This window comes from Diospyros lotus, chromosome 4 (genome assembly GCF_014633365.1).
Source record: "Diospyros lotus cultivar Yz01 chromosome 4, ASM1463336v1, whole genome shotgun sequence".
Classification (NCBI taxonomy): domain Eukaryota; kingdom Viridiplantae; phylum Streptophyta; class Magnoliopsida; order Ericales; family Ebenaceae; genus Diospyros; species Diospyros lotus.
In genome coordinates, this window is record NC_068341.1 from 37,926,682 (window position 1) to 37,939,230 (window position 12,549).

The 12,549-nt window shown below is 42.4% G+C and overlaps 1 protein-coding gene across 1 annotated transcript; it reads left to right on the forward strand.

Moving 5' to 3' along the window:
• The first annotated feature begins 2,746 nt into the window (after positions 1-2,746).
• LOC127799827 (uncharacterized) lies at positions 2,747-3,883 on the forward strand. Its single transcript, XM_052334045.1, has 3 exons — positions 2,747-3,085; positions 3,176-3,451; positions 3,569-3,883. Exons 1-3 carry the CDS (start codon positions 2,747-2,749, stop codon positions 3,881-3,883), a joined length of 930 nt encoding a protein of 309 aa, XP_052190005.1.
• Positions 3,884-12,549: the final 8,666 nt, after the last annotated feature.

A 12,549-nucleotide genomic window follows, 5' to 3' on the forward strand; every position in this document is an offset into this window, starting at 1 on the left:
ATTTATACCCTTTTTGTCAGTGCGTCTCATTATCTATTTATAAGCTTGGGTTTTTGTCGTGGGAAAAGAAACACGTTAATATTTGTTTATTATGGTGATGAATCTTTGTTTAAAAAGTCCTTTTGTTTTGCATGAGCCTTTGTTACGTTCAAATCCTTCATCTTGTTTCACGAATTGGGACCTACAACATGAAGAAAAGAAGGGCAAAATTTGTCACTTTAATCATTCACACCAGCAACTCGCTCCAACTTATTGGAGCCCTTCTCACTATCCAAACTAAATACATATACACATATAATATTTTTTAAATTTATAATAATTTTTATTTATTTTAAAAATTAAAAACTCAATCTAATTACAGTCGCAGAGGATAGAATAAGCCAAACCTCAATAATATTGATTGTATTTTACTTTTATTAACTTTATGTTAATTGTTACACCAAATAATATTGTTTAAAGGTTAAACTCAAAATTTTAAGTGTGATAGAAGAATGATTCATAAAATCGGATTGTAAAATCGTAAGAGTTTAGAAACAATTAAAAATATTATTTAATATTTGTAAATATATGTTCAGAATGACATAATTTTATAAAAAATTAAATAATATTACTTAATAATATGATTATTATAATTTACAACCATAAATCTTAAAAATAAAATACATATATGTACCTATTTTAAAATAACTTTAATTATCGATTTCAAAAATACTAAATAATATGAAATTTTAAAATATTAAGTTCATCATTTATCATCATTCACCCATGATCAAAATTTCAAATATTAATTTATATATAATGTAAATTTCAAAATTTATCGAGTTTACTACTAAGTTTATAGTATTAAATCGTGAGTTAACTCTAATTCTATAAAAAATTGAATTTATAAGCGAGTTGACTCATTTAAAACTATATGACTTGTAAACTCGTAAAAGATGACTCGCAAATTTGATAATGTTGCGGGCATTTTCTGCACCGCTTTGGGCTATTGTCTGGACTGCTTTGGACTGGGAATAGTCCAATAATTGAGCCCAAACTCTCAAAACCCAATGGACCTAAGGCCGAAGACATCTCAGTGAGGTCGCATTATTGCTGAAGCCCGAGCTCCGACCACTATAGTAAGCGAGCATCAAGCAATGCCTCTAGCTCGCTGGCCGATTTGATCAGCTCGCAAAACGAACCAAAGAGCAGGATAACTAGAGATACTGTCCACCTGTCTTATTCGTGGTAAACCAGGTCCCAGATGGTGCGAAACTTTTTCTCTTGATTTTATGGAGATGATAAGGACACATTGTCCCTCACAATGTGGCCCCATTGCTTTGAACTTCATGTAAATTGTAAATATCTCACACTATAAATAGGGGGTCAAAAACCATTATACAGACATGAAAAAATGCATACTGTTATTCTGTCAAAATTATCAGAGAGCAATCGTGGACTAGGCATCATTCTGGCTGAACAACGTAAAAACTCACGCGTATTGTCTGTTGATTGTGCTATTATTTTCTTCCCATCGTGTTCGTGATCATTCTATCAGTACGTGCCGACGAATCACAGTCGACCAATTCTGAACGTTGACATTTTGGCGCTAGAAGAAGGACCTTGTTCTAATCAATGTCAATGGCAAGAGGGAGAAACACGAAAAGTTCTGAAGTGGTGGTTAATCAACCCAAAGATCATATTAGTCGATTGCCGAAAATTCCACTTATAGGGGGCACAGTCGTGACTGCTGCAACTATTTTTGTTCCCTCATTGGCTGGAACCACCTCAAGAATCCCTTTATGGGTTCCCTGTCAGTTTGTGACCCCTATTCCAGGGATAGAGGCGGTTTAGGCTTGGCAGCAATGTCAAAAGGCATTAGAGAATACAGTCAGACAACTTGTGGATAGAGTTAGGATGTTGGCCCAAACTCAAGTTCATGTCATCCAAAATTGGGTGGAGGTCGCACCACTTGGAGGTGTCCTACAACCTCGAGATGAAAGACTCGTTCCAGATGAGTGAGAAGGTAGAGGAACATCACGATGGGCTGGATTTGCACATTCCTCGAACTCACGGTCCAGGAGATCGGAAGAACGGCGATCTCGAGGAAAGGGACTAGAGGCACACCCCACAAATCTGAGAACGAGAGCAAATCGTTATGAAGATCTCCATGATGAGATTCATGAAAGGAGTCGACGACGTAGGGATCCACGCCCAGGGGAGAGCTCGGCCAGGATCAACCCAGGTCTGTGTCACTTGTTGCAACTTGCTAGGGAATAGGAGACGACATCAGCTGCGAGGTCGCTATTTGCCAGAACGAGGTAGTAGATGGGAAAGGCGATCTCCCCCTAGACAATCTTTGGACCAAAATCCAACTGTGGAGGAATTATTGCAAATGGTCCGATAATTGGAGGCGCGACATAAAGCTCATGATCGAAAGGGAGACCACAATGAAAGGACACCATTCTCAAAGGAAGTCAAACTAAAACCTTTCTCTCGCAGATTCAAGGTCCCGAACATCCCTCAGTACAATGGAGATGGTGACCCGTATGACCATCTAGATGCCTTCAACGTCCAAATGGACCTGCAGACCTCTGGTCCGCTAGTCAAATGTTGAGTATTTCCCGCGACCCTGGGAGGCATACCTCAGACATGGTCAAGAATTCTCCACCCTCGTAGTATCTGTAGCTGGGAGGAGTGCCATAAGAAGTTCATCAACCAATACAGATCGCTCCGGAGACAACTCGCCCCAACATGTCACCTCGCTATGGTTTTCCGGCGATCTAGTGAATCCTTGAGGGATTACACAAAGAGGTTCAAACGAGAGGTAAATAATGCTGAGAGCCCCTCGGACGAGAGTATTCTGACTGCGATATCTATGGGACTTCCAAAAGATGAGAAACTCTATGAGAGCATCTATATGTCCCCCGTAAGGGACCTGGGTGAGTTCTATGAGCGAGCTAAGAAGGAAATCAGATGGGAGGAAACTTTTGGTTCAAAGAAGCCCAGTAACCCAAAGGATGGAGGTGGAAGTGCTAACCAAAGCAAGAAGCGGGGCAATGGTGATAATGATAAAGGAGGCCAGTGGCGAAATCCTAATAATCAGGTCGCTAAGAAAGTAAGGAATGAGTAGGGAAGCGAGCGACCTCCATGCCAAGGTCGCTATGAGAACTATAGTGTCTTGTCCGACACACAGGATATAATCTTCGTTGCTGAGAAGGGAAAGGAAAATTTTGGGAGGCCTAATCCCTTACAGATTCCTAACAGATTTAGGAACAAGGACAAGTTTTGTGCCTACCACAGCGAGACAGGACACAACACCTCTAAGTGTTGGGCATTGAGGGACCCGATTGAAGAATTGATCAAGAGAGATCACTTGCGTGATTATGTGGTGCGGTCGGGAGATCAACAGCCCCAACATCCAGTTCAACTAGAGCCTCGTCAAGCTCCCGAGCAGGATCGGGCCCCTACGGTAAGAATTGTCTTCACTATTCACGGTGAGCCTCATATCGTAGGAACCTCTAATAGGTCACACGAGTGTTATGTACGAAAGGCTAGTCACCTTCTACTTGCCGGGTATGGCGAATAGGGAACACCGTTAAAGAAAGCCAGAACGACCCCTAGTGACATCGTTTTTACAAAAGAAGACACAAAAGAGGTGCACTGGCCTTATAATGATGCCCTTGTGGTTCGAGCTCGAATTAACAACGTTGAAGTGCGAAGAATTATGGTAGACACAAGAAGCTCAATGAATGTAATGTATAGAGGATGTTTCAACCAGATGGGCCTGGGGTCGGATCAGCTAACAGCTTCCCCAGAGCTGCTTTATGGTTTCACTGGAGATGCGGTGACCCCGACGAGACGCATTAGGCTCCCACTTACAATTGGGGACTCACACTGCTAGGCTACTATGATGACGGACTTCTTGATATCGACTGCCCTTCGGTATATAATGTTATCATGGGGAGGACTGCAATGAATGGCTTGAATCTGGTCATCTCGACCAAAGCTTTGGCCATCAAATTCTTAACCCCGAACGGGACTGGGTGCATGAGAGGCGAGCAGTATTCCTCAAGACGTTTCTACGAAGAGGCGTTGAAAATGGGATTCAAAGGGAAAAAAGTCAATATTGTCTCAAGAGGTGGCTCACGAGGTGTAAGTGAGAAAGGAATCAGTCACGACCTGGATCCACGCAAGGTGGATTGTGACCGAGCTGCTAACCCAGTAGGCGAGCTGGAAGATGTTTTGGTTAGTGACACGGATGCCGAGAGGTGTCTCAAGCTGGGTAAGGACCTCGTTCCTAAGGTAAAGACTCAGCTGACTGACTTTCTTAAAGCAAACCTAGATGTGTTCGCCTGGAACCATGAAGATATGGTGGGGATAGACCCGGATGTGATGTTACACCAGCTCAACATAGATTCTAATCACAAGCAAGTTCGCTAAAAGAAGAGGCCTATGACTGCGGAGCATTATGCTGCCCTAAAAGAAGAAGTGGACAAGCTGCTAACGAACAAGTTTATCAGGGAAGCTCATTACCCAATCTGGGTAGCTAATCCGGTTCTGGTAAAAAAGAAGAATGAGAAGTGGAGGACCTGCGTGGACTTCATCGATTTGAATAAAACCTGCCCAAAGGATAGTTTCCCTTTGCCCAGAATAGACTAGCTCGTGAATGCAACAGCTAGTCACTAGCTTTTCAATTTCATAGACGCTTATTCAGGGTACAACCAAATTCCTATGAAACCCGAGGACGAGGAGCACACCTTATTTGTCACAGATCGAGGGTTATACTATTATAAGGTGATGCCTTTTGGGCTGAAGAACGCTGGAGCGACCTACTAGCATTTGGTTAATATCATATTCGAGGATCTGATCGAAAGAACCATGGAGGTTTACATGGATGATATGATGGTGAAGTCCAAGTAGGTTGACGACTGTAACACCCCGCCTCATCAGGCGTGTCACTATAAGGGTATTTTCGAGAATCTTTTTTTTCCAATTTCATCACGTGCGGTGATTTCAAGAACAATCTTCACATGCAGACAACGAATCCCGAGAACCCCAGTCTTGCCCGTTTAACTAACAAGATCAATAATCTTAACAATTAAACGAGACACATTATAACGCAGCGGATACATTAATATCAAATATCGTGGCCTACCACGAGTTCATATAAGGTGTTTTCTACACCGAAACACTTATTACAAAACTACCAAATGATAATCAACATTATCAAACTACCGTTCGTACACAACCAAAATACATACTAAAGCCTCCAGAAAGATATAATAACTATCAAACTAAACACCATCGGCCCTCAACCGGCCACGTCCTCGCCCTTGTAGCAGTCCCTGCCTGGAACGTTAGAATGTTCTATGGGCATAACCCAGGTTAGATGATGAAATATCTAAATGATGACATGAAACAGTTTACATAATGCATGAAAGACATACGAGCATGGTATATACAGACAAACGATAACATGCAACACGTTTATCTTGAGAAATCTCCTTGACATACTCAACCTCCTGTGAAAAATCCATTTCACACATCGTTGGGGTTGACCTTGCCGGGACATAATTAATCTCTCGAGTGCCTTACCGTATCACTCGTTCACCTAGATTAACCTTGTCCCATTCTCAAGAAGACCCCATCCTGTCCCATACGGACCCAACAATGACACGAATACCAATACCTCGATGATATGAAAATCACACGCCATGCACCGACTCTTTTATAAGTAAAAACAGTTGATGCAATATACCACATGATCAATATGCAAATGATGCCATAAATACATAAGTAAAACGCATAAGCATAGCATCCCAAGTTCTGGTAAGACCGCTCACCTGAACTCACTACACTCACACCAAGACATTTCCGAAACAAAGGTAAAACTAGAGTCGGACCACTCACATGAATGCATTCGGAATGCCTCGATCCTCGTGCAACGCCTCGATTTACGTGCCAAATCGGAACCACTTGAACTTACACTCAACCTCGAGCCACAACACTTCCTAAACACCATATTTAATTAAGGAAACATTAAAATCCATTTTCCTAAATTTTTTCATAATTTTCTTTATTTTTCTCCTATTTTTCACCTCGATAATTCAAAAATAATTATCTCGTCAGACATGTTCCAAAATATTTTAACACAATAATTCCTAAAATAATTAAAAAAAAATACTGGAAGAAAGTTACCGAATTGCCCCTATCACACGTGCCTTGCGGGTGGCTGTGAGTGAATAATGGCGCGTGCAGCCACGCGCCGATCATCTTCCCCAATTTTCTGACGCCGGTGACTGTTTCGATTCCAGATTTGAGCATACCCCCTCGAAGCCCTCTCAATGTCGATCCAAGTGGTACCGGTTTCCGGCCGAAAGGCCACCGAAAAATGGCCCAAACGGCCGGTTGCAGGTTGCGGTTGGCGATCTGCCTTGCATTTTTCGGCCTTGCTCGAACAGCCACTAAACGAACACCAAAATGCTTCAAAATGATCCCAAACTCTTCTCCTTTATGCAAGGATCAAAAGCCCTCTATCCATTCTCTCAAAAACATTCAAAATCGTGATCGATTTGTCGCCAAAACCCTTGAAACCCTCAGCCCCTTTTATACCCAAAAATCGGCCATCACACGGCCAATCAATAGCCACAACTTGGTCCCCAAGCCAGCCCTCGCCGTATACGACCTTTCCCAAGTCCGCCTCGGCCGTTCCATCGCCGGAAAAAGCCCCCATGTGTGACGGATTGCGGCAACCGACTTCTCTGAGCATTCACACTGTATTTTCCTTATTTGTACTTTAACCTCCTATTTTCTTCATTTGACATTTCTGCCCTTTTCTTAACACCCTTGATTAATCCAACTATACCACTAAGGCCCACAATTTTTGTACTTCTCATTTCATTCTTGAAATTTCTGAAAAACCACCGTTTAGGCCTCTATTGGGCAAATTTAGAAAATTGAACTTTGACCCGATTGTTTGTTTTGACCATAAATCCATTCGTTTCAACCTGAAATCACTTAAGGGTTGTTCAATACATAAAATATTGATTGTTAACACGCTCCGTTGACCTTCCTGACGTCTCCTACGTTATTTTGATTTTTCCAACTCGATCGACAACTATATCAAAAACTGTTTCCGATCCAATTTCTTTCATCACTAAAAATGATAACTCATATCACTTGACAATACTATACCATTTTCCTTGGCGATCTAGGGTCCAGGGTGTAACACCCCACTTTTCTCTTACCGAGCGTGTTACTATGCTGGGGCCCAAAATATACATAATTTATTTTTTTCTTTCTTTCTCGGTACATAACTTAAATCTTAAGTACCGAATTCCAAATAAAACCCCCAGCAAATCATTCACAATATGCGAAAGCAATAATCGAAACCTGATATGGTACATAATCAATTCACTTTATAACATAAGAATCCGTACCATAGTTAACATCATATCCTCAATATTGAAATACATAAATACATGGAGATTCTATAATGTTCTAATAAGGATAATCATCAATAAAGCATTAGCTAAAACATATCCGAGACAGCTCGCTGAATCCATCGGCCACGCCATCACGTGCCGTCTCATCTCAACCTATTCCTTGCCTAAGCTGCAAGTCTAAACTGGAACGTTGAATATTCCAGGGGCATAACCCATTAGAAGATGAAACTTTTAGTGAGGGTCCAAAACATATATATGAATGCGTGATGTAATAACATGAACAATATTTACCTTTAATGTAACTTCCCAAGCCCACCAGCTCGGCACAGAATCCTAGGCAAATCCCGAACCTCTACAGGATAGCCTAACGTTATTCCATCATTACCCTAAGAAAATTACGGCTACACTCTGGGGGCGACATCCCATTGCCATGCACAAATATCAATGTGACAATAATATCGTGTCATGCAATTATCATGACTTTCCATGCAATATGACAAAACGAATATTGCATTTATAACATGCATATATGACAACCATATCATAAATATAAGTTCTTGTGATAAAACCACTCACAAAATCATAGTTAGGATAGGAAAACTCACATTTTCCCAAAAGACCAAGATACCTCGAAAAGTGCGCATTGCCTCGATTCTCGTGCCAACTCTCAAAAGTTGCACCAATCACATCATCTCAATCACCTCAATCATCAAAATAATATTTCATCACTAAATATCCTCAATATTCCATTTATTTCATTTTTCCTTCTAAAAATCCTAATAAATACCTCGGGACTATTTTCTCAAATCTAATTTCACAACAATTCATCATAGGCTATGAACTTCAAAAGAAAAATACTGGACTTACCCGGACGTTGCGTTTTCACATAAAACGAGGCTCTTTGATGTTAAAACTGAGACATCGAGATTCCTCAAATCCCAATCTTTTTGCACGGACCTCCGTAAAATAATTTTCTGGAATTTTCTATATTTTTTTCAGAATTTTTCTTAGTGCCAGGCGCCTGCACGCACCCCAACATGCTAGGGCGAGTGGGTGCGCGTGAAGGACCGCGCGTGACCGACAAGCGCCGGTCATCTTCTCCGGCGACGGTCGTGCCGGCAATCAGAGCTGCCTCCACCTTTCGAAAACCCTCTTTGAATCGATCCTCATGGCATAAATTTGAGGCCGAAAGGAGCACAGGAGCATGGCCAATCGGCCATTTGAAAGCTCAGCTAGGCGAACCGCCCCCCTTTTCCGGTGACCCTCGAACAGCCATCAAACGGCATCCAAAATGCCTCAAACTTACCAGAAACGCTCTACACCTCATGGGCTTCAAAATCCCCTTAAAATGGAACGCCAATTCGTTCAATAAGTGGGTCGATTTGAAGCTCAAAAAAACCCTAACTTTCAGCCATCACAAAACCCCATTTATAAGCATCCTCGATGCCTCAAATCCCTTTGTTCGGACAACCCAAGCCTCTTAGAGCAATCACCTACCTTAGATCTACCTTTAATCGACTTTAACGACCAAAATTGCAAGTTGCAGGGCCATCATCACGCAACCAGAAAGCTGGTCAGTTTTTGCTCGATTTCCGGCCACCCCCCGTGGCCTTTGTCGATCCAACCTTCACAAAAGTTGGTCTCCCGACCAAGCCTCATGCAACCCTATGGCCAAAATCGGCCATGGCCGATTGGCCATGTGCTGGTCAGATTTGCCCATACTGCAATTTTGAGTTTTTGCACTTTTACCCCATTGATTTTGGTTTTCTCATTTTGGCCCTCTTTCACCAAGCCCTTTGACTTTTGATAATTGCTTTCAAGACCCTCAAGTCCTAAAACATCAATTTGACCCCTGAGGATTCTGAAAAAATATCGTTTCGGCCTCCCTCTAACAATTTTAAAAAACTGCACTTAGGCCCGAATCTTCATTTTGGCCCTAAACCTCTTTGTTTCTTCCTGAAACCATTGAAGGGTTGTTCCTTATGAAAAACCAAAGCCCCCTCAAGCTTCCGTTGACTCTCAGGAAGTCGTCTATAACAATTCGGTATTGCAGCCTAATTGACAGTTGCATTTTAGCTGTGCTGAAAATTGTTCCCGATTCGATTTCTTTCGGCACCATAAATCCTATTTCAGGGTGCTTGTTAATGCCACATCATTTTCCTTTGGCATCTCGGCTCCAGAACACTCCCAGCAGTTGATTTAGTCATCTATACGGTAATAAATTACTGATATATCCTCAATTTATCCTTAAATTCCAGGACACTCCCAGCAGTTGATTCAGTTATCTATACGGGGTACTCCCTCGGGTCGTTTCGATCACTTAAGACTGCGATAGTGTGTCCTATAGCCTTATTCTTTCGATAATTTCAGTTGTACCCTTCATCAAATATTATTTATAGCCTCAAATCATTCCCGGGTATTACAATGACCATGTTCGCGACCTAGACAAGATGTTTCCAGATCTTGAGGAAATATTAGATGATGAGACTGAATCCACTCAAGTGCACATTCGGTGTAGCTTATGGGAAATTCTTGGCCTTCATAGTGAATGAAAGGGAATTGAAGCCAACCCTAAGAAGATTCCAGCCCCGCTTGACATGAGATCACCAACTAGAATGAAGTAGGTGCAAAACCTTAACGGCCAGATCACTGCCCTCAGCAGGTTTGTCTCTAAAACCTCTAACAAATGTATTTAGTTCTTTAATGTGTTAAAGTAGGAAAAAGATTTCCAATGGACGGAAGAATGCGAAGTTTCTTTTCAACAGCTGAAAGAGTACATGGGGCGAGCCCCACTCATGTTTAAACTAAAGGAAAGAGAAGAGCTGACTATTTACTTGGAGGGTATCTCAATATACTATCAGTGCGACGCTTATATGAGAAGAAGACAGGGTACAATACCCGATATATTATGGAAGCCACAGACTGTTGGATGTGGAAACTAGATATACCCCCATAGAAAAGCTCGCCTACTACTTAGTGGTGGCATCGAGGAAGCTGCGCCATTATTTCAAACCCATCGGATTGCTGTGTTAACTAAATACCCGCTAAAATAAGTCCTGTAGAAGCCCAACTCATCCGGCTGGTTACTCAAGTGGGCCATCGAACTCGCTCAGTTCGACATAGAGTACAAACCAAGGCCGGCCATAAAAGGACAGGTGCTAGCAGATTTTATTGCAGAGTTCACAGGGCTAGCAGAGGAAGAGCTGAGTCTTTAGAGAGTCCGTTCTGGGAGTTATATGTGGACGAATCTTCCAACGAGCATGGAGCTGGAGCTGGGGTGCTCCTAATAAGCCTGGAGGGGTATAAAATTCCCTACGCATTGAGATTTGGGTTTAAAGCGACCAACAACAAAGCGGAGTATGAGGCACTATTGGTAGGACTATGCCTGGCGAGAGAGGTGAAGGTAGAACGACTGATGGTCTTCAATGATTCTCAACTCGTGGTAAATCAAATACGAGGTGAATATCAGTCGAAGAGCTCAAGATGGTGGCCTACCTCCAGAGAATTCGGGATTTAATGTGCACCTTTGAGGAGTGGGAGGTGAGCCAGGTGCCAAGGAACCAAAATTCTCACGCCTACGCTCTAGCTCGCTTGGCATCAGCTCGAGATGTGAACTCTTTGGGAGCCATTCTAGTGACCCGGGCTCGTGTATGAAGCCCATTATCGACTATTTACAGGAAGGAAAGTTACCAGGCAATAGAGCATAGGCGCGTCGTATCCAAGCTCGGGTGGCTAGATACTGCCTTCATGATGATATGCTCTATAAAAGGGGGTTCACTGCCCTGCTGTTAAGATGTCTCGATGACCCTGATTTCCAGACAGTACTCAAGGAAATCCATGCATGTCACTGTTAAACCACGTTGGGGGGTTGTCATTGGCTCAAAAAGCACATCACCAAGGTTTCTACTGGCCTACAATGAAGCAAGATGTTATGAATATGGTAAAAAGATGTGACACATGCCAAAAGTTCGCAAAGATACCACGAGCTCCACCAACATATCTGCAACAGATGAGCAACCCGTGGCCTTTCGCCATATGGGGTATGGACCCAATTGGGCCACTCCCTACAGCTCATGACGGATGCAAGCATGCTATAATTGCAGTTGATTACTTCATTAAATGTGGTGGAAGCGAAGGAGCTCGCACATATATCCACGTCAAAAGTAGAGAAGTTTGTTTGGAGTAATATCATTTGCAGATTTGGAGTTCCCCAACAAATAGTCACTAACAAGAGAACCTAGTTCACCAGCGAGCAGCTCATCCAATTCTGCGAATCGTTGGGGATCCAGAAGAGCTTCTCGGCCATGGATCATCCCCAAGCTAATAGTCAAGTCCAGACTATCAACAAAATAATTGAGTAGATCTTGAAGACAAAGTTGGGAGCCAGAAATGGGGCCTGGGTGGACGAACTGCAAACAGTGTTATGGGCTATCGAACAACAGCTTGGACCACCATAGGAAAAACTCCTTTCTCTATGCTCTATAGTTTTGAGGCGATGATCCCTACGGAGAATGAAGTGGTTAGTCAACAAAGAGCCACCTTCACCCCGAGAACAACGACCAGCTACTGGCTGCAAACCTTGATTTACTCAACGAGGCAAGGGAGTTAGCTTGCATAAGGGTGGCTATCTATCAACAGCAGATCGCGAGGTATTACAATCGAAAAGTTTGAGTTTGGTGCTATAATGTTGTTGACCTCGTGTTGCGCCTTATTCTTCTTAGAGCTAGCAAGGCCAATGACGGGGCACTAGGCCCAAACTCGGAAGGCCTTTATATTATCAAAGAAAACCTGGGCAACAAAGCATATCACTTGGCCGATATGAATGGAGTTATTCTCCCACGAGCTTGGCACGCGAGCATCTCAGACTATATTTCTGATAAGCAACATCTTTTCTTTGCATGATGTTTGATTGATATTCTGTTTATGCTGACATTACTCCGTTAAGGAATTGAACTTACGATTATTGCTGTCAAATCTTATTATTTCTGTTTTTCGTTATATTTAGGAGGTAAAAAATAATCCTAATTCGAGGTTAAAAGCTATGATTTACGAGATTGGCCCCATTCAACTTAGCCTACGTGCCATGGTTTGTAGCTTATCTGAGCATTCATCTTAGTCTTTG